Raw genomic sequence first — 23,689 nt, 5'->3', positions numbered from 1 at the left:
TGCGCAGGTGGACAACCAGCTGGCAGGTGCAATCTTCCCTATTGTCTTCCATCCGGTTCCTCCTCCAAAGTCCATTGCTCTCGACTCAGGTGCATTATCTTAATTACCTGCATCTTTAGTCTATGCCCTTCACCTGCAAATGTTTAACACTTAAGATAAATTATCCAACATATTCATGTCTGATCTTTGCCTGCTGTGATGAGTTGAGTGTTTTTAACTCTGAGCTCGGCCTCCACAGAGCCAAAACCGTTCATCGACGTGTCCGTCATCACCAGGTTCAACCAGCACAGCAGCATCATGCAGTTCAAGTGAGTAACACACTGTGACTGTGAACCAGTTCACAGTGATCAGGAACCAGTTCGACATGGCAGTAAACGCTTTTACAGTGAGGCTCAAATGTTTGGTGAGCTAACTGTGGTTTTGGTGGCAGAGAGCTGATGAAGCTAGTACATTTGTCCTGGCCAACAACCACCTTCAGCTTCTCCACACGGTTCAAGGGCTTTTTTTGTCAACCATGTAGAGCGAACACATGTGGAGTGAAACGGCATTCTTCCAGGACCATGGTGCTGCATAAAACCCAAATTCTACAACAAGTGTTTGATGGAGAAGTGCACTTGACAGGCAGTGCATTAGACAAAGTGCAAGAGCAGGATCGTTCTCGTTATAAATCTGTTAACTGCATGTTTACACAACATGCAGTTAAGATTAATACTGGGAACATAAATTCAACTTGTTTTCCTCCATTGATTTTTCATGGTGCTGATTGAGAACAGGTAAAAATGTTCATCAGCACTTTGAGGCTTTCAAACTGCAAAAGGTTTGTGACTGAAGAATCCAACTGCAATTAAATTTCATTCGAATCCAGTGCATAATACTGTTGTTGTTGTTTTGCATTTACTTCTGTTGACCTTGGTCATGGGTTAGACAAATAAAGTTTCACTCATTGATTGATAATACATCCTTTCATATAATTCAATACACAGATCTACAAGCTCCAACAGCTAGATTGCTCACACTGGAGTTCTTTTTCTGAACACATCCATATGTCATGATTGAATGCCGTTTTCTTTGACCATAATTATTAGGAAATGTGTATACCCTCTTTGAATAGCTGAATCATGTGATGTGACTGCTGGAGTCAAGACTTGTGTGTACTTCAGGTACTTCATGGCTCTGGTTCAGGAGATGGCGGTGAAAGTTGATCAGGGTTTCCTGGGAGCCATTTTGGCTCTGTTCACACCTGCTGCTGACACCCAGGCCCACAGACAGAAGGTAGAAAAATGCCCTGACACCTTAAAAAGCACACAGAGGGTTAGTAGCAGGTATGTTTGAGCTAGTGTTTATGTTTCAGACTGGACTTATAGAGAGAGATCTGCAGCTTCTGCAGGCTGAGTTGATGGAGGTGTCGCTCACGGACACATCAGGACTCAGCTTCTTTGAACATTTTCATATCTCTCCCATCAAGGTGAGGAGACATGAAGTCTATACCTCTGCTTCTTGACTTCTGTACATCATCACACTGCTCACTCCACATCCTGTCAGTCTGAAAAGGGGAAAAATACGAACCTGTTTAAGACTTGCACTGTCTCTTTTTATATTTTAGCTGCATCTCAGTTTGTCTCTGGGCTCCAGCGGTGATGACTCCGCTCAGGAGACAGCAGCTGTTCAGTCTCTCAACCTGCTGCTGAAAAGTATTGGAGCCACGCTGACCGATGTCGACGACCTCATCTTCAAGTGAGACCCTCCAACTCAGTGTTTCCAGGAGTTTACAGAGATGTATGGTAGAGCTGCTCTATCATGAGTAAAAACCATGAGTTCAGTGTGAACCCTTCGGTCTGAACTCTGGGGAAATGCTGGATGTTTTGTTCTGTAAGAAAAAATGATCATTATGTGGAGATCAGTGTTGTGTTTGATGCTTGTTTCTCTGTCAGACTGGCTTTCTTTGAGGTGAAGTACCAGTTTTACCGTAAAGAGAAGCTGATGTGGGCAGTGGTCCGACACTACACTGAACAGGTAACATTTCATGCTGACTGTTAATTAATGCTTGCCCATGCTGTTTTAGCCACGAGCCAAGAGATTTTGACAGACCTCTTTAGCTGTTTAGCAGGAAACTAATGGTGTCAAATCCACTGACTGAGCTCAGAAGTGTTGTGACTCCATTGGACCATCGGGACAATAAGAGTTGAAACATATGAGAAAAGGGTTTCCCTGAAAAAAAAAAAACAGTTCCTCCTGAGTTTATCAGACAATGCAGCCATGTAGGAGAGGGCAGTGTTTCAGCTCTTCTGCTCCTCCTCGCTGATTTAGTTTTGATGAGAACCCAGTTTGGGCAGCTACCAGCTTTTAAAGCTTCCTTCAGGTGTATGTGCTGCTGAAGCACACTGTAAAGATGACAGCCAACAACCAGCAGAACAGAGCATTGCAGATGGTCCACCGCAGGGACGAAGCACCGACAGAAACACCTGCTGATCGAGTTCAATGCAGAAAGACAAACAGGTCAGGTGGAGACTCATCAGCCACCTCCCCTGAAAGACCAGACCCCGAGGACAGCAATGTCCCAGGGTTGGTTAGAGAAAACAGCTGGTTTGATGGGGAGTGACAGAAGACATGTGACAAACAGCTCAACCACCAGATACCACTGAGGGTCCTGATGCCCCCATTTACTCCAGGCTGTCATGTGACTCCGGGGATTGTCATATGGACTCATGCAAAACAGCTGAGACCCCCCAAAAATCATCTCTCAGGAAGAAGAAGTAGAAGAGAAGAAGCACTTGAGCTACCCGCAAATGGACACTTGTAGCCATTTTTTAAAATTTCTCCTCTTTAATTCCTGTTGCTCGTACAGACACTTGGCTGCAACACCATGTAGATGAAAGAGAACACCAAGTTTTCCTTGATGCTTAAACGGTGTCAAGCTGCTTCATCTGTGTTAAATTGTGGGTATTTTTCATTTCATGCTTCTAAGAAATGAAACAATTTGAACATCTCTCTGCTTAAACATTGATCCTATGACAGGTGGTGACTGAACTTTGTTTGAAAGGATTTCAAGACCTGCGATGTAAGAATGTTTTGTGTTTGGCCACAGTTCCTGAAGCAGATGTATGTTCTCGTTCTGGGTTTGGATGTCCTGGGAAACCCATTTGGACTGATCCGTGGTCTGTCTGAGGGGGTGGAGGCCTTCTTCTACGAACCTTTCCAGGTAACACAAATATATCCTGAGATATGGATGAGTCATTTTTTTTAGAGCTATGATGTGTGAAGTCTTCTAGACCCTGAGTAAGCTGGACTTCAGTTCTTGAAACGTTTCACTGCTTATGTGGGCATCAGAAGAGAACAGGCTGGGTCAGAGAGGTTTAAGAGGATCTTTGGGAAGCACCATATACCGGTTCACTTCAGACCCACTAATATACTGAGACAGACTTGTCCACATGAAAGACCAGACACAAAAATAAAAGACACAAGAAGCCACTTGGATGGTGAAACGTTTCCATTTAACAACTACAAGTCCCGCTGCCCTGACTCAGCCTCTGGGAGACTTCCTAAATAAGTTCGTCACATGTTGAAACCTTGAGCTTGTGTGACATCGCAACACTATAGAAATAACAATAATAAATATAACTGCTGATGTGTTTGTCAGGGAGCTGTGCAGGGTCCAGAGGAGTTTGCTGAAGGTTTTGTGATTGGAGTCCGAAGCCTGTTGGGTCACACTGTTGGTAAGAAGCTGTAAGAAAACCCACAAAACTGATAAAAGGACATAAAGCACCACACCACAATGTAAAAGGAGCTGCCAGTTGCTGTTAAGAGAAAAAAATACTGCAATTAAGTCACATTGAAACATTTCTGATCACAGCAGGAACATGCCTAATTGTCTTCTTTTAAAATTTAATGAACTTCAATCATCTGAACTTTTGGGACTTCAACTTTGAACTCTGATGATTTTCCAACATAGTATTCCACTACAGATGTTTGGAAGTAGTTTTAAAATGAGCATTTAAAGCCAGAGAGCTGTGTGATGGCTCATAAATGGGTGGTGATCTGCAGGCTGCACGTTAGCAAAGTAAACACAAATCTAGGCATCTCTGCTGCAGGAAACATGCGTTGCAACTAGCATAACACAACACAGTCACCAACCTGACTGTCAGGCGTCCAAATGCACTGTGGGTAACGTTAACACCAGGTTTTGGAGAAAGAACAATGTGTGGCTCAAAAATCCTTGGTTCAGCTGGATCAATCCTGTTTCTAAAAGACTGTGTGAGTCTGACTTGGAGGAGTGTGATGATAAACCTGAGGACTGTTCTGATAACATGATGGTTTCCAGGGGCACTGATAAGTTGGAGTTCTGTGATCAGCAGATTATTTCTTACTCCTAAACCATAAACTTGCAGGTGGTGCAGCTGGTATGGTTTCCAGAATCACGGGTTCGGTGGGCAAAGGTCTGGCAGCCATCACCATGGACAAAGAGTACCAACAGAAGCGGCGGGAGGAAATGAACCGACCCCCCAGAGACTTTGGAGAGAGTCTGGCTAAAGGAGGAAAAGGACTTCTGAAGGTACAGAAGGGCTGGTGCTGGCTGAGCGATTACAGAAAAACAATCTACTGATGAAATTCACTAATAGTTTTGTCTCTGCAGGGGGTTGTTGGTGGAGTCACAGGCATTGTCACCAAACCTGTGGAAGGTAAATGTTCTTCTGCTACTGATTTAAATAGGGTGGTATATCTGTACAATGCACATGTTGACCAAAGTACTTAAAATGTTTAGGTACGTTGAAAAAACTGTAACTAAATGATGGTAATGAAGTGACGTAAGAAGGCATGTTGGGTTTTCAGAGCAGATATTCATGCCCCCAGTTTGAATCTGGCCATGGGTATTTCTTTTTGCATCTCTCTCCATTATTTTGCCGTTATCTCCCTGTGACAAAGGCATAAAATGCTTAAAAGCACTGAAAAGACAAAATTCATGATTGATGACGAAGGAAGGCCTGACAGAGAAGGTTAACTGTTCATGCAGCTTATACCTTCTCTCATGTTTTTATGAAATAGAACAACTAAACCATCAAGTTTTATCTTTCTGTTTTTGTCCACCTCACATTTGATATTTTGGTGTCAGTTTTCTTCCAAAATGTGTATGAATGTACTTCTGACCATTCAGTGGTAGAACAACAGTCGTCTGTGATTCTGAGCTACTGCTCTTCATTTTCTATGAAGTCAGATCTCATCTGTTCTAATGTGTCTGTCCCCATACATCTGTTTCTGTCTTCACGTCTCTCTGTCCGGCTGTCTTCAGGAGCAAAGAAGGAGGGGGCAGCAGGTTTCTTTAAAGGCATTGGTAAAGGTTTGGTGGGAGTGGTGGCTCGCCCGACTGGTGGCATCGTGGACATGGCCAGCAGTACCTTCCAGGGCATTCAGAGGTACAAGTTGACCACATTTTAACTTTCAATACATTTGTGTTTTAATCCTCAGATAGTCTCTTTGTGACTTTATTTGCACATAGTTTGTTTCTAGCACTTTGCTTAGTAAAGAATTTCTATCTGTGTGCATCATAATGTGTTGTCTCCTCTGTTCTTCTTATCTGCTCACTAATTTTCACATCTGCTTTGTTTTCTGTTACTGTTTTTCTTTTTATTTTGGTGTGTGAGTATTTTACATTAAAGCTGAGTTCCTTCATCACTGCTTATGTGAAGTCATCTGGTAGTTAAATTAAACCTCTCTAATTCTTCTGCAAGTGTTATGGGGTTCAGTAGGATTATTCAGAACCTGAATTTAATTATAGGTTCTACTCTGGATCCAAATTAGCAGGTGTCTGTCCAGATCAAAGCAGTGACATGAAGGAGTTGAGCTTTAGCACTTTGTATGTTTGCATGTTGTTGTCAGGCTGCAGCAGACGGACGGTAAGTTGTTGCATCGTGTCACAAATAAAAAAATTGTTTTGTTTATGATTCGTGCTCATCACAACGTCCATCATTAACACTGCTGCTAGCTCCACCCCTCTGTAAGCCTTACCCCCATCATGAGTGTAGAGGTCACGCCCCTGAAGAGTCACCTGGAGTCAGGGGGTTGTCAGGTGACGACAGTGTGATGTCCCAGACTGGCCCAAATTTCCTGCCCCACAAACCTCCATATAAATTAATGTCTCATCACATTTGCTTTAATTATAACGGTAATGTGGAATTCTTACATGGACTAATGAATGTTTAATTAAAGCAGGACCCATTTAACAGGGGGGCCAGCAGGGGTACAAGTGCACCACAGAATCTGCCCCTCCCTACATATATATTGCTTAATGCTATCTGTGTTGGCATGTTCATAAAAGACCCTGTGTCTTTAACAGGATGTCACTGGGTTTGATATTAAATAGAAGCTGTGACTTTGTTTTTTTTTATTCTTATAGATAGAAACAAAGAAACTTTATTCATATTAATACAGAATTTAGATTCATTGGACCTGGTGCTGCCCACCTGCATTTAGTCCAGTTTTACCCTTTCCTGTACCTCTGAATTGTTATAGACACACTGTTTTACCTGGTACTGTTTATCTGTGTCGGGTAAATGCTGGCGCTCGACCCGGTGCCGGACTCTGGTCTTCGCTCTCTACATAAGCAGTCCTTTCATTTGTTTACTAACGTCAATAAATCTGACATATCACATGATTTTCTGAGTGACATTTTCAGCAAAGCAACAACCAGTGACCAATCAGGCACTAATTCAAAGGTTCCCCAGATTTTTAGACCGCAGTAACCTTTATCTTTTAGTCAAACTAACAAGTCGAATCGACAGTCGTTAGTGGGAATGAGCCTCTGTGACTTGCAGTTACTATAACCTGCCATCTGTGCGTTGGTCCACTGAGACAGAAACATCACCTGGTCTCCTCAGGGATTGGCTGACAGAATGATTGACAGGCTGACAGTGACCCTAACTTTCTGATTAACACTGATGAGGAGAAACCACTTTATTTGGCAGGGAGTTCCCCAGATGTTTATTTAAAGCTGCATCAGAGAGAAAACTGCATTACTGTTACATTTTTATGTACAACTAAATACTATGAAAATGGCATATATGTAAATATATGACAGTACAAGCTAATATTTTGTAAATTAGTACTGTAAACGATTTCCATATTCTTACCTTAACTCTAACCCTAACCCTCTGTATAGTTTTTCTTTTTGAAGTTGTATTAAACCCCCATCAGGTTAATATATTTGACTGAGTCTTTTTAATTCAGTCCTCTTTGTTATATAATTCCAGCTGTCAAACATCATATAATGTCCATATGAGCAGAACGTTACCACACGGATCATTAAATAAATTAAATCAAACAGCAGCTTCTGGTAAATAAAATTATTTAAATGTTCATGTTTCAGTAAATCTGCTGTTGCCTTCGCCTCCTGCTTCTGTTCCTAAAACATTTCCAAGCAACATCAATGATCTTCATCCTCCTCCTCAGTACGGAGGATCCACCTGTCATGTGACACATCAGTCACTTCATGATAACCTGATGAATGTTATCGTTTCATGCTATCACTGTAGAGGTCATGAAAGGTGAGATATCCCACCTGAAAGAAGCTTCTTAACAGCATCGTGTGCATTAAAAAATGAGCCAGTATCAGTCTGAATGTGGTTTGATCTTTAAAGTTCAGTTTATTTAAATCAATAAATCAGTGAGCGACTTAAGCTGTTCTGGTCTGGTCCTCCTCCCCAGCATGGCGTATACACAACATTTCAGCTTTATTCCCAGTGTGTGAAGTAAATGAGCTTCGACAGAGTAAACTGTTTCATCTCAGCCAACTTTGATACAATGTTGGGTAGACAACAGAGTTTCTGTTCAGAAGATTTTACTGTAACTCAGGTGGAGGTGGGTGTCAAAGTTTACAGCAGGTAACCGAACTGTGTGTGTGTTCTCAGAGCGGCGGAGTCAACAGAGGAAGTGATGAAACTTCGGCCAGTGCGTCTTATAAGGGAGGACGGGATCATCCGACCGTACGACCTGACGGAGTCGCAGGGTTTTGACCTTTTCCAGGTTTGGCTTGTTTATTGTGTTTCTCTAACAACATGGAAACAACTGTTGTCACCTGCACTGAGCTCACTGAGCTTCAGGGGCCAGTTGTTCAGTGTAATCTGGATCAGAACGGTCCAGGTTTTGCACTCCAGGATCAGGTAATCCATGTCATTTTTGTGTTTTTCAAAAGAACATTGGATATGATCAACCTCACCGAACTCTAAAATTGCACCATATATTAGTTCACGAGTTTTAAAATTGTACATTTTGTACATTGTATTGTCACTGCTGGATCAGAATAATCCTGACTTTCCACATCAAAGATATCCCGTTCCTACTAAAAACTTTTCAACCACACAAACTAAAAGTTTGATCCAGATCAAGGCCCGGACTGGGTTACCTAAACCAGGCTCATTTTATTATTTGTTGTTTTTATTTGGCAATGAATAAGCCATACATCAGCACATCACACCCTTAAATAACAAATAAGGGCATATTTCTGTTTACCCATTCATACAATAAACAATATTATAATATTATTGTTTATTAACCCAATCTCATTTTACTACACTTTTTTTGTTTGTTTTTTTAAACAACCCATATTCAAGATTTGATCCAATCCTATAGCCTAAATTCAGTCAGAGTCCTTTAAGCAACTGGCTTCAGGTGCTATGTCTAGAAACTGCACTGGTCATGTGTTCCCCAAAACAGAAGGGTGCATGTAAGCAGTAACAGCTCCTGTGTTGAATTATTTGACATGAGGGAACATCTGCCTGTCCAGGGTGTACACCTGCCTTTCACCCAAAGAGAGCTGGGGATCCAGCAGATCCCTGTGACCCTGGTTAGGGATAAGGGGGTATCATGAAGGATGAATGGATTGAATATATCCTCACCCTAACCAGGACATAACATGGATATTCACAGAGCAAATAATAATAACTTTTATTTATATTGCTCCTGTAAAAACGTGTATCATAAAACAGCAAATACAATTGCAGTCCCCTGGTCATTGCAGTCCCCCATAAACTCTGCTCCTTCAATAAATCCTGGAAACAATGAACTGGTGAACCTTCCTCCTGCAAACTGTGCCCCCAGTAATGACACTTCTTTGACATCACTGCTTCCACATTGTTAACACACAGCATGACGTCCGACCGTATCTTTTTCTGTTTGCTGGAAAACACAGAAAAGATGGTTTGTTTCTTATCAATGCTGGTTAATAGATATAATTAGATATATTTAGATAGGTACAATTTAGATTTTGAACACACAGCTCTTCATGGTTTGTTCTTGTTTCTTCTTCTGACTCCTTTGCTTCTTCTTCTCCCTTTTTTCTGTCACATGCAGCCGGACGAGCAGTGAACAGTGTTTGGGTGGATCAACTTGATCATTTAAGTGCTTTTAACACACTGAAAACTATATTCAATCTGTCTATACAGTAGATATTAGCATTTCTTCAATAATCTATAAATATTGTTATATATTTATGTCAGTCTATGAACATCATGCTGAGATAAATCAGGTTTCTATGCATGACAAAACTAATATCTTATACCTCAAACATTTTTACAGTTTAAGTTTTTGTAGATAAGACATTTGTTTTTCAGTTTCAAAAAACTGAATTCATGTTTTTTAATTGTTTACATCATTTTCATAATAGCCATTATAATTTATTTAAAACAAGAATAACATAAATGGAAATAATTTTATTAGAAAGCTGTCATAAGGTATTACCTGTGGTAGATATTATCAATATTTTGTCAAAAACTGTAGCATCACATTTTAATTCACATTTAATGATTATTTCTGTCTTTGTGATGACATTTTTTTCTATCATTGTCTGATATTTGCATCTGTCTGCATGACCTATGACCTCTAACTTTATTGTGTTTGTGTTGAACTTAACGTTTGTGTGACGTCTGTGACGTTTCTGTTCAAAATCAAATTTAATAAAACCAGTGTTCACTCACACTTGCTTTTCTTAGGTCTATGAGCTGTTTGTCTTTAAATATCAGACACATACAGGAGGTGGGGGGGTAGGGTCACCCTACACATACAGGAGGTTAGGCCCTAAAGCTATCATGTAAATATAATGCCACCTCTGGTCACCACTGTGCCGTGAGGTGAAATAGGCACATTATTTCTACTAATCCATGGTGCAGAGTTTCTCCCTCACCTTAATGAGTATTAACCTGTTCGTCAACCTGGTCAGAGCTCATCGTAACACATTAATCCCCAATGTGGGACTTAGTTCTCTGAGTTCTCTAGAAGCTGAGTCAGGGCAGCTGGACTTCTAATGGCTTGTTTGGTCTGAGGGAAGTTGGTTCGAGATCTTGAGTCATCCTAATGGTGGACTCGTGACCTCTCTGATTCACCAACTGGCTGCAGAGTGTGTCCTTCCTGGGAAACATCTGATTTGTTCCTTAATTTCCTGGGAACAGATGAAAGGGTAGCCTGGTAGATTGAAGACAGGTTATGTCTGAGCCCTCCACCCCTGTTAAGGGAGGGTTTTTCCACTTGGACATATATAGCTTCTCTGACTCCTCTCTCAAACCATCTGTCCAAAATGTGTCCATCACTGTCTTCAAATGAGTGTCCTGTCTCCTTTAAATGGAGGTGCTCAGCTGACTGTGGCCCTGAGGAGCTACTCCTCCTGTGCTGAACCATCCTCCTGTTGAGTGGTTGTTTGGTTTCTCCAATGTAGAGTTCTGAGCTTTCTTCCTCACACTGGACGACAAGTACTACATTGCTCCTCTTTTGTTTTGGTTTCTGGTCTTTAGAGTGAACCAGTCTCTGTCTCGGTGTGTTGGTGGGAGGAGGGGAGAGGCTCTTGTCAGACATGTTGGACAGAGGAAACAGAGGTCCATGTGGGCATGTGAGACCCTCGGGAAGAGGAGTAATCGTGAAGAACCAGCAGCTTCACCTGCTTCAGGGCTTATTTTAAGATGACTTGGGAACACTGTGACAAGCTGTTGTTGACAACCTGAAAGTGAGCCAACATTAGCTGAACATAAACCAAGACCTGTAGACTATTGCAGTTTAAATGAATTAAAATAACCGAAATCCCAAGCAGACCCGCTGTTCCTGTTGACATTGTAACCAGTGTTTGTACTTGTTCAGCAGCACCTGTCAATCCGTCTCACTGGACAAAAAAAAACACCTATAAGGTCGGTGTTTTTTCTGCACAAGGCGGTTTGCAATGCAAATCAACATTACAAAAACGTCCCAGACTGTGACGACATCTTGTGTGGTTACAGCCTAAGGGCTTAAAACCTTACATGAACTGAAAAATCTTGCAGTTGGATGTTGGAGTCGATGTTGGGATGGGGTTGAAGAAACTTCTGAAAGGTCTGATTCAAGACCCTGTGCAATTGTAGGAGAAAAATAAATGTTAGTGCGTGTGCTTTCTGGTGTGTCTGAACATTTTGTGTTTGTGTTTTCAGCGTTCAGAGATCAAACAACTGGAAGGTGAAGTGTTCAGAGATCATTGCCAGTATCCTGGACACAGAAAGACCACCATCCTCATCACCAACAAGTATGGGCCCTCAAGCAAAACTCCCAGAGACCATTAATGCATCTTTATGTGGTGTTGTTTTATGTTTTTGTTTGTGTTGTGTAGGAGGGTCATGTGTGTGAAGGAGATCGACTTTGTGGGTCACTTTAACAAAGAGTGGGAGTGTTTGTTTGAGAACTTCTATCGTCCTCCAGCTGTGACGGGATCTGAGCTGAGCATCTATTGCAAGGTACCAAAGCTAACATAAAATGAACGTGGAAAACAGATGAGCTTATGATAAACCTGAAATATTCTCACAGAATGAAGGTGTGACGCACCTGTGTCAGGTGTGTTAATACCGAGGAAAATAAACTAATGTGAGGACAGGTTGATGTTTCATGATGGACTTTTTATGTTTCATCATTCGAAACTCTTTTCTATCTGAGGGGAAAACCAGCCAGTCACAGATGTTTTAATGTGTTTTACATGCCAGACAACTTTTGTTTGTTTATTTGTCCTGGTGCATTTCAGGAGCAACAGACATTGAAGCTGCCAAAGAGAAATGAGGCACCAGTGAGGAGTATTGTGCTCAGAGACTCGCACACTGCTCAGGTGTGTGTGTGGGTTTGTGGGGGGGATAGAGGATAGATGCCTGTTTGAGGGTTTAAACCTGGTTTTAGGGTTAGGGTTGTGCATTTAGTTGTGATGTTAGCGTCTAGGAAATGCAATATGTCTGAGTGTCCTAATAAAGACAGAAATATGAGTTTGTGGGTGTGTGTTTGTGTGTTTACTTCTGTGTTTGCGTGTGGTCCCACCCTGACCTACTTTCCATGGTTGCCAACAGAAGCTGCAGGTGGCGATATCCGAGGCTCAGGTAGCTCAGCAGCAGCACTGGATGGTGAGACAGAAGTCACAGCGCTTCCTGAAGCTGAACAGCAAACAGTGAGGTCACTTCCTGTCAGCAGCAGTTTTTGTGTGTTTCTTTACATTAAATTTCTAATTACAGTAAAACAATAACATGTTAAAGTGGAACTATATTAAGATGTGTGATTGGTCCTCGACTTTGACTGCCGACACAAATCCCTGTCAGGTGGAACTGTCCAGTCAGAGCAGGCTTGCAAGCCATAAAGGTCCAATCATCGTGACTGTCGTCGTGTTGATAACCGTTAATGTAGATGAAAACTTTAAAGAAATCTACCGTTTTGTTTTTTTTTTTTTTCATTTTATTTGATTTGAATTTTTTGATGAGTCTGTTTGAGGGTTGAAAGTATTTTGTCACATGATGACGCCATAAAAACATGTTGCACTAGAAGGATATTTACTGAATTATTAGTAATAAATATATGCTGTTGTTCTTCAGGTAAATAAGCACTTAAAGGTATGAAAATAAAGAAAAAATACAATTTCATCAAGTTGTTGATTCACTGTATTTCACAAATTTCTTTTCTTAAATTCAAGTTTTACCTGCAGAATGAAACTGTTTTTCATGAAGAACAAACCTATGTGTTTACTGTGAAGTATTCACTCTGACTTAAAGATACTAAGTGACATGAAACAGTTTCTTTTATTTTCAGCATCTTTGTCTGTTGTCTTTATATCAGTGTCTGGGGGGAACGGACCTGAGCGCAATACAGTTGAGATTTGGTGACATCTGCTGGGCAGAGTGACACAACCTCCACTTTATTCACAGACCACATTCATACAGTCTTCAACAAAAGCAACTAAAGTTCTAATAAGCTCATCATTTATTCCATAACAGCAGTAATTCAGTTGGATGCTAATGCCGAAATATTCCTCCAACCAAAAACAGTTTGATCAGCAGCTCATGAAAGTATTTGTTCTGATGTAATTATTAATATATTTAGAAAATAAATGTCACCAAAAGACCTTCACTGGATTTTCAGTCAAGCCTAAATTTAATAAGAATTCATCAGCAGCATGATCCACGTGTATTAATACCAGCACAGACAGGGCACTGATTTGAATGTAGTCATTTTCACTGCCTTGATTTATGAAGTCAGTGTCTGATTAAAAGCAGCTGAACTGGTCCCTGGATCACTGTGACACTGAAGGAAACGTAAAACAGCAGATTCTGAATGAAGTTCTGCAGCCTCTGTTTCCTCCTTTTGAACTGGTTATAAAATCGAAACTCCTCACTCTGACAGATTTGCCCATGGTGTCTCAGGTTGTGCTGCTGGGTTCTCTATGTGGTAAGAATAGAAAAAGTGGGTGGAAGTTCTGTCAGACTCAAAACAGAAACAGGTTTATACAATAAATTATCAGTATCCTCAGATTAAATGTTTTTCTGAAAAATGTCAGACAAGTTTAGTCAGATGTTTCCTGCCTGGTTTGTGGTCATGGTGACAGTCGACTGGTTTCCTTCTACAGACCTTTGACCCCCATGTTCAATGTCCACCTTCTGATGTTTTTCAGATGAAGCTTCCATCCATGAGCAAAACTCAGTTCATTCCAACTTAATTCCTGTAAGAAAAAGATAAACACACTGCCAATTTTTAAATAAGCTCATAAAAAGACAAATTGTTTTAGGTGACCAATTTGTTGAGAGGAAATTTAAAAAATGTCAACGTAGATTTGATAAAGTTTATTTAAACACATTAAAGCAGGAAAACCCTAAAACTGTCTGAGCTGAGGACAGAAAGGGCTGTTGGGCAAATTCAGTTGTTTCATTATGACAGGGTGGTGACAGAAACTCAGACTGCTTACTAACTGTTGTTTACAGGCTGTTATATGCTTTATTTACTGCCTATCAGAATGAAAGCAGCAGCCAACAGAAAGGGTTAAATTTTGATGTTTCCTCTCAGATTAACAAACTTCATTTCAGGATGTCTGTCAGCTGATATACCGCTGCTCATCCTGTCTCCACGGAAACACGCTGATTTATGGTTTCCACAGCAACAGACCGATGATTTCCTATTCCTGCACAGATGAGACAAGAAGTGAAGACTCATATCTGCAGGTTAACGTCATGTGACTGTTTTTATCAGTTTCCTTTTGTTCCTGTTTGACGTTCAGGTTGATTGAGGTCTACTGGGCAAGATATCACCATTTGAAGGTGAAATTAGTTTATGGAACAACCAGTACATCAACCGGTGCGTTAAAAGCTCTGCCTTCAGGATCAGATCTGCCTTTGCCACCATGATCCGGAACAACACCCATGTCACTGCTGATGCTGCACCCATCCACATTTATTTATTTTCCTTCAGAGACCCAGTGACAATGAACTGTGTATGTGCAAATGAACTGTAGGAAATACATGGTGGGAAATTAGCTGGGGTGAACACAGATATGAGACAGGATGGATGAGGTTCATCTAAGTCAAACAAACAGCAGATGCTGAAAACAAGAGGACTGACTGGTGTATCTAAGGTTTTCCACTTGACCTCTGTCACAGTTCCAAACCTGTTCCTGTTTTTTTCCTGTCTTCTACCAGCTCATCCATTGTGCTTCCATGTCATAGGGTGGCTGATATTCATGCTTCATGTGAACCTGTGTGGATTACCTTCTCAGTTTTGTATTTGTTTTTGTACTTCCTCCTAGTTTGCTTGCTGTGACCTCATCTGTGTTTGATTTTGGCATCACCTCGAGTTCTCTCTTGCTGGGTTTTGTTGATCAGCTATAAATAATCCATATGTATTTATCTGCTAACTTGTCTGTCACTTTTGTATCTTTTTCCTTTTGTTCCCTCCATTTTCACATTTCTCACCAGAGTCGTGGGTGTGTCTGGTCCCATGAATGCTGAGCTCTCATCAGAGATGGTGATCTAAGATTCCACAAGCTGCTGATGTACAGACTACATCCAGATGAAGTCATCCCTCAACCTCAGGGATCCTAGCAACTGTATTGCAGCCTTTCATGAAAAAACAGCTTTATCAGGACAAAACCTGCCAGGAACTGTAGGCCTTTAAATTCTTAGGGTAAGTTTTTGAAAAGAGGAGCAGTAGACTAAAGGTTTGTTCTGCTTTGGCATGAGCAAATCAAAATGTTGCTTCAGTTAGAAAACTCAACAGTGACCTCTGATCAGAGCTCAGATCTTCTGCACAAACATTTATTTGGTTCAGTTGTGGGTTTCATGTGTGATTCATTTCCAAGGAACTTAGAGCCTTTCATAGACACAAGGGAATTTTTTTGATTTCATTGAATTTAAATGTGGTGTGTGATTTTCAGACCAGTGTTTCAGGCCCGATGCAGCTGGTTTGACGGAAACAAATCTGTGATGAAACTCTGTGTTTCACTGAAATTAACCTGATCCTCATTTTGTAGATAAGCTCCACTTCATGAACCCCTGGAAACCTCTTAGAGACCACACAGACAGTCCATCTAAAAGAAACTGCAGAAACTGAGTGACCCTGAGAACAACCTGGACTTCAAGGATTTCCGTCCTGACCAGCTCTTCTTTTTGAAACATAAAACTGCAGCAGATTGTGGCTCAGAGGAACGTTATTTTCCACAGCCCATTAGAAACACACACAGCAGAAACTATTTTCTCATGTTCCTCAGGTGACCCCACTGACCTCAAAACAGACTCTTTAGGACGTTTTTAGGAAACTCAAGGAAATTCTGAACCTTCAGCAAGTGATCACAGGTCTTGGGTGACCAGGAGCCTCCTCAAGGACACCGACACCTTCTGTGACCTCTGTTTGCAGAGAAAACAAACCAATTTTTTTTTTTTTTTTTTTTTTACTTTTTATGAAATTCATCAATCATCAGTTCTGGTGTTCAAACAAGCACAAACCAAACTTTATTTATCAGATCTTCATATGAGAACTTTATTTACATGGGTATCCATTAGACCATTTGACCTGGAGATTCTCAGATTCTTTCACCTGTTTTCAAAAGCTTTAAGGACTAGAAGATTAAAAGATGATTTTAGTGTAGACAGTTGGTGAGGCATTCACTGACCTGCTAAGACCTCAGTCTGTTTACACAGACAGTCAGCGAGGTGTTCACTGACCTGCCGAGGCCTCAGTCTGTTTACAGCAGTGCTGCATTCACTATAATCAGATGTTAGTGATGAAGAGCTTCCAGTTTACTTTATCCTTCATTTAACTGAAACATTTACAGCAGATTTTTTTCTGTTTTCCCCTAGTGAATCATCTGTAGTGAATTTAAACAATGTAGTTTAGACATTACATTAGCTCCCTTTTGTCATTATAATGAAAATCATACTAGAAAGGCGAATACACTAGACACGTGTTATGCGAATGTCAAACTGGTTTATGAGTCCAGAATCAGACCTCGTGTTTCTTACTCTGATCATAATGTTGTGGTTTTATAACCCACAAAACAAAACTTATAAACCAGAGGTGAGAGAAGTCGGGAGTAAGAAGTAAAAAGCTTAAAGCGTGTTTTGTTTGGACTGACTGGGACATCTTCTTTTGTGGATCTCTGAAACTACTGCAGTAAATAGGTGCCCAAACCATAAAACAGTACTCAGAAGATATTTTTGTCATAAGGTCTGATGCATTGGGAATTGGTTGTCTAATCATTGTGATGTGTTATCTATTATTGGGAAAGTGTGTTACGATACATTTTTATTCTGTGTCTGTTTTGACACTGCCTCAGGATGCAAAATGTATTTGAGTGTAAATGGGATAAAGGGGTGAGGTGCTGTATTGTGTCCTGTCTGTCGAGGTCATGGTCAGTAACTGCACTGAGGCTGACACACAAACACAACGTTGGTTCAGCTTTTATTTATTGTTCAAAACTGTTAATGTGGGAATCAGCCACTGAAAAAAGTGATGTGTATTCTGACATGCTGATTTTATTTATAAACCTCTGATTTCAATTATATTCTGTTGTTTTTGTTAGTTTAATAACCTGAGTTACAGTGTGTCCAAATGGGTTTTCACAGACCCAGAGGTGATTCTGTTGTGGCCTGGCTGGATCAGGAGGGGGACTGATGCTGCAAACGAAACCGGGTCTGGAGCAGGTTCTGTTCCAAGTCTCATCTTAAATCATATATAAAACCCAATTTAGCTGAACAGGCTTTTGTGCAGCTGTGCTTGTGCTGCGGTTAAATATTGTCTAGAGATTCTGGCTTTGCAGTAGCTTCATTATGCTTTAGATATGCTAGCTAACCACATGTTCTACAGATTTGTGATGAGGTCTACCTGGGACCTGTAGAGCAGCCTTAGACAAGTGCTCTTCCTCACTGCTTACACTGAAGCTGCCAGGAAGGGAGCCTGTAATCCGGATGTGTAAAACCTCTTACAAAAGCTTGATGAACAGCTGGACTTATCTATTAAACATATTTACTTTTGGAATAAGACCATGTATAAGGAAAACTTTGGAGTTTGCAATATTTTTTATGTCTCCAGTGGTACCTATCGACAAATATATAAACTTTTGTTGGTTTTGAAAAACCTGTTGCTGCTAATGATGTTAGACCTACATGACATCAATAGTTTTTCAATTATCAGTGATCTTCATCCAAAGTGCAGTACAGGGAACAAACCTAAATCTAATCAGTATCTGCAGCTCTCCCATTTGCCCTTAAACCAGCAGCAGTTCTCTGGTTGGACATGCACACAGTTTCTCCTGGTATTTTGCAGCACCTTTGAGAAGCTGCTGCAGTTCTTCTGTAGATCCAGACTGTCCACACTGCCCAGATCAGGGCCCTGTGGGGGTCAGACCATCTGCTGCAGAACTCCTGGTTCTTCTTGCCTCAGAGTAAGATTGCTCTTCATAAACTGTAATGAGTAAATTATAGGCTTGTTGTTCTGCACAGTGGGATGCACTATGAAGCTGATGGTGTTGTGTGGGTTAGGGTTAGCCCTACGTAGTTCAAAAATTGTCTTTGTTCTAACAAAGCTTTCAGATTAGTTGTGTTTACCAGTGGGCCATGGTAGAAAAATCACAAATCTATTCATCATCATCCTAATTTCAAATGTGCTGAAATTGGCCTTTAGTTCCAGCCAAAACCAAAAGTCTCTTGGTTTTCTGTTTTCCTGATTTCCAGACATCTGAGCTTGCGCTGCATCTAAGGTGATCATCTCTGGAGGTTTTCCCATATTTGTACCTGATAATTTGAAGATTTCTGATGTTTTTGGTGAGTAATGGATGACTTTTCTCTCAATCCCTTTCACTGTCACATTAACTTTCTTCTGCGTCTATGAACTTGAACAAGACAGTTGCTTTAAAATGTAGCCAGAATCTCAAGATAAACACTTGAGCTACTAATAAATGGTTGCTAGTGGGTTAGCTGAAATTTCTTTTCTGAAGCTCTAAACAGGAGTAATGGCAAAGCTTTCACTCTGACATAGCCCTGTTTAGGTGTTTGTGGTTATTGTCCTGTTTTAAAATATTTTTTTGTATGAAAGGACATATTCTGTGGAAGAGTATTTTGTGACCCCTTTTCTCAACTTTGTCCAACCCAAACCCTACAGTGCAGGTGAAGGTGACACCTGTAGGATGGGATGTGTTAAAATATGTCAAAGTGTCTTTAAAAAGTGATGAATGTGCTTCTGTTAAAAAATAAATGACAGAATAAATTGTCTAAATACTGGAGGGACTGACAGATGCTGAGCAGGTCAATTAATAGATCACCAAACTAATCAACTGGGGCTGCAGTTTTCTTCCAGCATTTCTCCTATTTGCAGTTGCTGTGTTGCTGCTTTCGGCTGTTCCAATGGTTTTAAACTCCTCGTAGCCTCCATAATAATTACTGCCTACTCTGAACTAAAAGTATATGGCAGCGAGGGGGCCTTTTTGTGTTTTTGAGCAGAAGACAGGTGAAATCATGCACGAAACTCCCCTTTTTATGGGAACACACACAGTTTGAAGCAGAAAGCCAAGCCTAACAGATTTAATGCATGACCACCATCAAAGCCCTAGTTATCGCTGATTTCGGCTGTAGTCTGTGTTGAGCCAGCTCTCATGAGGAATGTGTGAAGTACCTCTGTGGTACAGCCCACAGGTGATTTCCAGCTCCTGATGCTTTAGTTTTATTCTAAACTAAGGATCAAAGGTTTTTATGTCGTCTAATACAAACATAATTTCTTCTGTTGTTTCCTTCTTTTTGTACAGTCACACTGGTTTCATTTGGCAGTTAAACTAGTCTTAAACCAGTACAACACATGCAGTTTGCTTTCATGTTGCTGTTGTCTGACAATTACAGGTTTTATTGGTGTATAAACCTTAACAGAAGCTGGTTTGCACAGCAGCAGTGAGACACTGTTTGTTCTTTGTTGGAGGTTTCACTCATTAAATCAAATCCAGATACAGAAGGATCAGGATCAGAAACAAACCTGGGACTAATTTTATACTAATTTCTCTTTCAAAAGCACAGGCACCTCTATTGCACTTTGTTTCCTGAGACTTTTCAGGAGATTTCCTGAACAAAAATAGTGTGAGAACAGTAATTTCTTTCTTTTTTCACTGTGGTGAGTTTTTCTTTATTGGAGCTGAGGCTCTGAGAAAGGTTGTTTTCTGTCCATTGTAGAGACATTAACTATAATTGGCTGTATTAATAAAGTGACTTGACGCTTCAGATTCTTTCCCTCTTTGGCTTATAATTTTACACCATCTGATCTTCTGTTTAGATGAGCAGGTAAAATATTTAAGGTAAAGTAATAACAGTAAAACTGCACATGTTCTGTGGAAATTAATCATTATTTTAGGGAAACATAAGAAACATTTTAATCTTTGGCACTTCTCTTCTTGTGTGTCTCAGAAAGTTCCACTGCTGTAAATCAGGAGAACAGTTGTGTTCAGACTGCCTGGTCGTGTGACTGTTTTTGACAGTTTTCAGCAGCTGAGGCTGCTGTAGGTTAAATACCTTCCATCACATGGATCATATATTTATCTCTCAATCATACACAGTGAAAATTTGTCAGCTGATTGTTCTACATCTTGCCTGCAGGTTGGTTAGCAGTGTGTGGGTTGTTGTAATGAAGCAGTAAACACTGCAGTCCACACAGCTGACTCAGGGTCTGCTGGCAGTGTCCTGAATGGATTTATACTGTGGTAAAAACACAGCCAGGCTGTGTGGGGGGAGGAGGGTGTAATGACTTCCAGCTGCCGGAGACCGAGCAGAGGAGCACGTTCGATTTCTACACAGAAACAGAAAGTGTGACCTGATAAGTCCAGCATGTTGACTATTTAACTTCCCACCTGAAGTTATTTTCATTTTTGTCAAACTCAACAAATTTTCACAAAAAAGTGGGTGGATATTTAGTTATTTATAACAGTAGCTTCAGCTCATGGTGCAGTTTCCACTCATGTATTTCTCCTTTTATTTCACAGGAATTAAAGTCACATCGTGTCTCTTAGAGTGGATCATAGCTGATTTTAGATCCAGTGCCTGTCAGATGAGACTAATCACTTATCAGCTTTCTGACATATTTAGTAGTTCACTTCTCCTTCCACCATATTGTTGGTTATGTTGGACAACCTTTGTTTGCTTGTTGTTTTTGTTTCCCTTTGGTTCTTGTTTGGTGGTTTGTTGTTGACTTTGCCTTTTTAGTTTTGATTATCTCTGCTCTTACAGACCCTTTGTTGTGCTGTTCCTGAGCCTCAATGACTCAGGTTGTTTGCATTTTGTGCTCCCTGAACCTCAGCAACAGAAAGAAAAGATCCTGTAGGAAGTAAAATCAACAAAGAAAAAAGAGGCAAGGGTGGACTGTGGGGAACTCAGAATAAAACTCAGTGCAAGGGTTAACTGGGCCCCCAGGTATGTTCTCCACCCCCAGCGACTGTTAGCTCAGTTTAGATTAGCTGCCCTGCAGCAGACTCAGACTAAATATGAAGCGGTTTCTGTTTAAAGACCAGCTTGAACTGGACCAAACAGGAACATCCAGCATGACCCTACAGCTGACTGGAGACTCCACAAACACCTCCAAGTGTTTGTAAGAAGAACATGGTAGAAAAACATTTGTCTGCTGAATACTCAGTAAAAACAACAGACCATTGCTTCAGATTCATATATTAGACTTTCTTACGGACATATGTGATGGATTTATGACTCATGCACTACCTGTACCTGGTGTCACAGGGATGAAGATATTTGCTGGTATGACAACAGGCATCATATCAGGTCTTTTTATTATCAGTTTCACCCTTGATGAAATAGAAAAAATAGCACTTCATCTTTAAGAAGATCATTAATTTATGAAATATTTGATATACACTTTGACCCAGTCAAAGTAGATGAACACAAAAAAGATATGTATGTATGTAAAACTTAAAAAATCAAGACCAACATGGTAAACCAAAACAGGTTTTTTGTTCTCAGGTTAAATTACATTTTTAATCAACAAAATATTCAGTACTCTGTAAATGTTTTGTGCATAATTATTCCCACCAGAATGGTCCCAGGCTGAGCCTGCAGCCTGACCCTGAGCCCAGACCTGCAACCGAGTCTTAAAGAAATGTTTTCAGAGCAAGAGAATCAGGAGTCCTACATCAGAGCCCTGATCTCAGCATCATGGACTCAGCCTGGGACCACGTAAAGGGACAGAGGCACTGGTGGTAGACTGAGGAGACCAAAGGGGGCAGCAAGTAGTGATCTGGTTCAAGATTTCTGTCTTTACTGCACTGATAAATATAAGGTATTCATGACATTATTTCTGGAAGCGTTTGTATCAGCATCAGAATCTAAAACGTCTCCCCAGTGCTGGAGATGAAGTACTGTGTAGTTAGGGTGTGTGGTGTCAGACAGCTGCCGTTCAGTGTTTTCTGTCATCACTGAGGGTGTTCATGCTTTCATCTATCAGCATCTTTGTTCACTCCTTGACTCACCTGGTTGTGTTATTGATGAAGCACGCAAGCCTGAAATTCCTGACCCAATTTCCAGCACCAGTTTGAGCCAGAGGAATGACTGTTGGATTCATGCTGCACACTGAAGCATCTTCAAGTCATCCAAACTGAAACTCTCGCACCCCATATGTTTCTCATGTAAAACATGAGGTTTATACTAAAAACACTGAGCGCCCATTTGTCCGCTGCAATGGCATCAGAAAAAAAAAAAACGAATGAGGGCTGATTCATCTTTTCAGGAAGGGAGAGAGGGCTGCTGGTGTTTTTCTGTTGAGGTAATAATGTGGATGTGTTATGACATCAGTCCTTGTTTTTTTGAATTGTTCTTCAACCTCTTTTCAATTCAGAAGTGTCTCACCAGCACAAAGTCTGAATACAACCTCTAACTGTTTCACAGTAAAGGCATACCACTCCTGTTACTCTGACATACGGAAGTAAAGCTCTTATTCTGAAAAACAAGAGGAAGTGATCAGTGTTACACATGAAAATGTCTCCACAGCAAATGAACAGATGTTTTTAATGTGGACCATTGAAACCTGATCTGCTCAGCAACGCTGCTGGAGCTTCTACTGGGCCGATGCTTTTATGGAGAATCAGAAGACTTCTCCCCTGCTTTGTGTTGGACTGTAGCTCAGAGCTGATCTGCACACATTAACGTCTCATACAAAATATAAGGTTTTTGAACAGCAGATTAAACTTTTAATGTCTCATATGTACAGTTGTATAACAGTTTTCTCCATCTCCTCGATCTTGTATGCAGATTTTCAGCTCTCTGTTCAGACACTTCACTCTGCTAAACTGCAGCTTACACACTGTGACCTTTGACCCCACTGAAGCAGATCATCACTAACTAATCCAAAGGAAAACACCCTTAGGTCTTCTGTTGTTTTACAATGGCACTTAAAAACATAACAGTAAAGTAAAGGAGAGGTATGTAGGGGAGACAGTAAAATGGATATTGGACCAATAACAAGCTGGTTGACAAGTTTTTACCTGAGCTTACTGCAAGGTGCAGTGTTCTCTTGACCTCTTGCCTACAGGGCAGACAGAGGGGTAGATGATGCAACTGCCTCCTCTGTCAGTTTATGCACCTTGATGGTACAAACGCTGATGCAAGACTTTTCATTTCTAATGTGAATGTGTCCAGCGCCCTGTCCACTCTCAATACCATGACTGAGGTGAGACCCTTGAGCAAGGCACCGGACCCCCAACTGCTCCCCGGGCGCCGCAGCACTGGCTGCCCACTGCCCCGGGTGTGTGTGCACGGTGTGTTTGTGTGTTCACTACTGTGTGTGTGCACTTTGGGTGGAATTTCCCCATTGTGGGACTAGTAAGGGAATTAAGTTAAGTTTGTCTCTGTGTATGCACTGCATGCTGGGATTGGCTCCAGCAGACTCCATTAAAACTACCAGACTCCAGTAAAAACCA

At 40.9% G+C, this 23,689-nt stretch overlaps 1 protein-coding gene across 3 annotated transcripts in view; it reads left to right on the top strand.

Moving 5' to 3' along the window:
* The window catches only part of vps13c (vacuolar protein sorting 13 homolog C), a 64,253-nt gene extending 51,360 nt beyond the window's left edge, over positions 1-12,893 (top strand). For 2 of the 3 annotated variants that reach the window (XM_026301233.1, XM_026301232.1), the window contains 16 exons: positions 8-89; positions 239-308; positions 1,161-1,272; positions 1,352-1,465; positions 1,604-1,734; positions 1,932-2,013; positions 3,086-3,199; positions 3,638-3,713; positions 4,386-4,549; positions 4,631-4,676; positions 5,285-5,408; positions 7,899-8,013; positions 11,436-11,527; positions 11,612-11,735; positions 12,017-12,097; positions 12,330-12,893. In XM_026301233.1, the coding sequence (XP_026157018.1) occupies positions 8-89; positions 239-308; positions 1,161-1,272; positions 1,352-1,465; positions 1,604-1,734; positions 1,932-2,013; positions 3,086-3,199; positions 3,638-3,713; positions 4,386-4,549; positions 4,631-4,676; positions 5,285-5,408; positions 7,899-8,013; positions 11,436-11,527; positions 11,612-11,735; positions 12,017-12,097; positions 12,330-12,431 (1,629 nt within the window). In that variant the 3' untranslated portion in view covers positions 12,432-12,893. Of the gene's footprint in view, positions 1-7; positions 90-238; positions 309-1,160; positions 1,273-1,351; positions 1,466-1,603; positions 1,735-1,931; positions 2,014-3,085; positions 3,200-3,637; positions 3,714-4,385; positions 4,550-4,630; positions 4,677-5,284; positions 5,409-7,898; positions 8,014-9,339; positions 9,960-11,435; positions 11,528-11,611; positions 11,736-12,016; positions 12,098-12,329 lie in introns of those variants that run through there. The other variant, XM_026301234.1, reaches the window with a different exon arrangement.
* Positions 12,894-23,689: the final 10,796 nt, after the last annotated feature.

Source organism: Mastacembelus armatus, unplaced genomic scaffold (assembly GCF_900324485.2).
Source record: "Mastacembelus armatus unplaced genomic scaffold, fMasArm1.2, whole genome shotgun sequence".
Lineage (NCBI taxonomy): Eukaryota > Metazoa > Chordata > Actinopteri > Synbranchiformes > Mastacembelidae > Mastacembelus > Mastacembelus armatus.
Note: the sequence above shows the minus strand (reverse complement) of the source record. Positions and strands in the feature narration are given on the sequence as shown.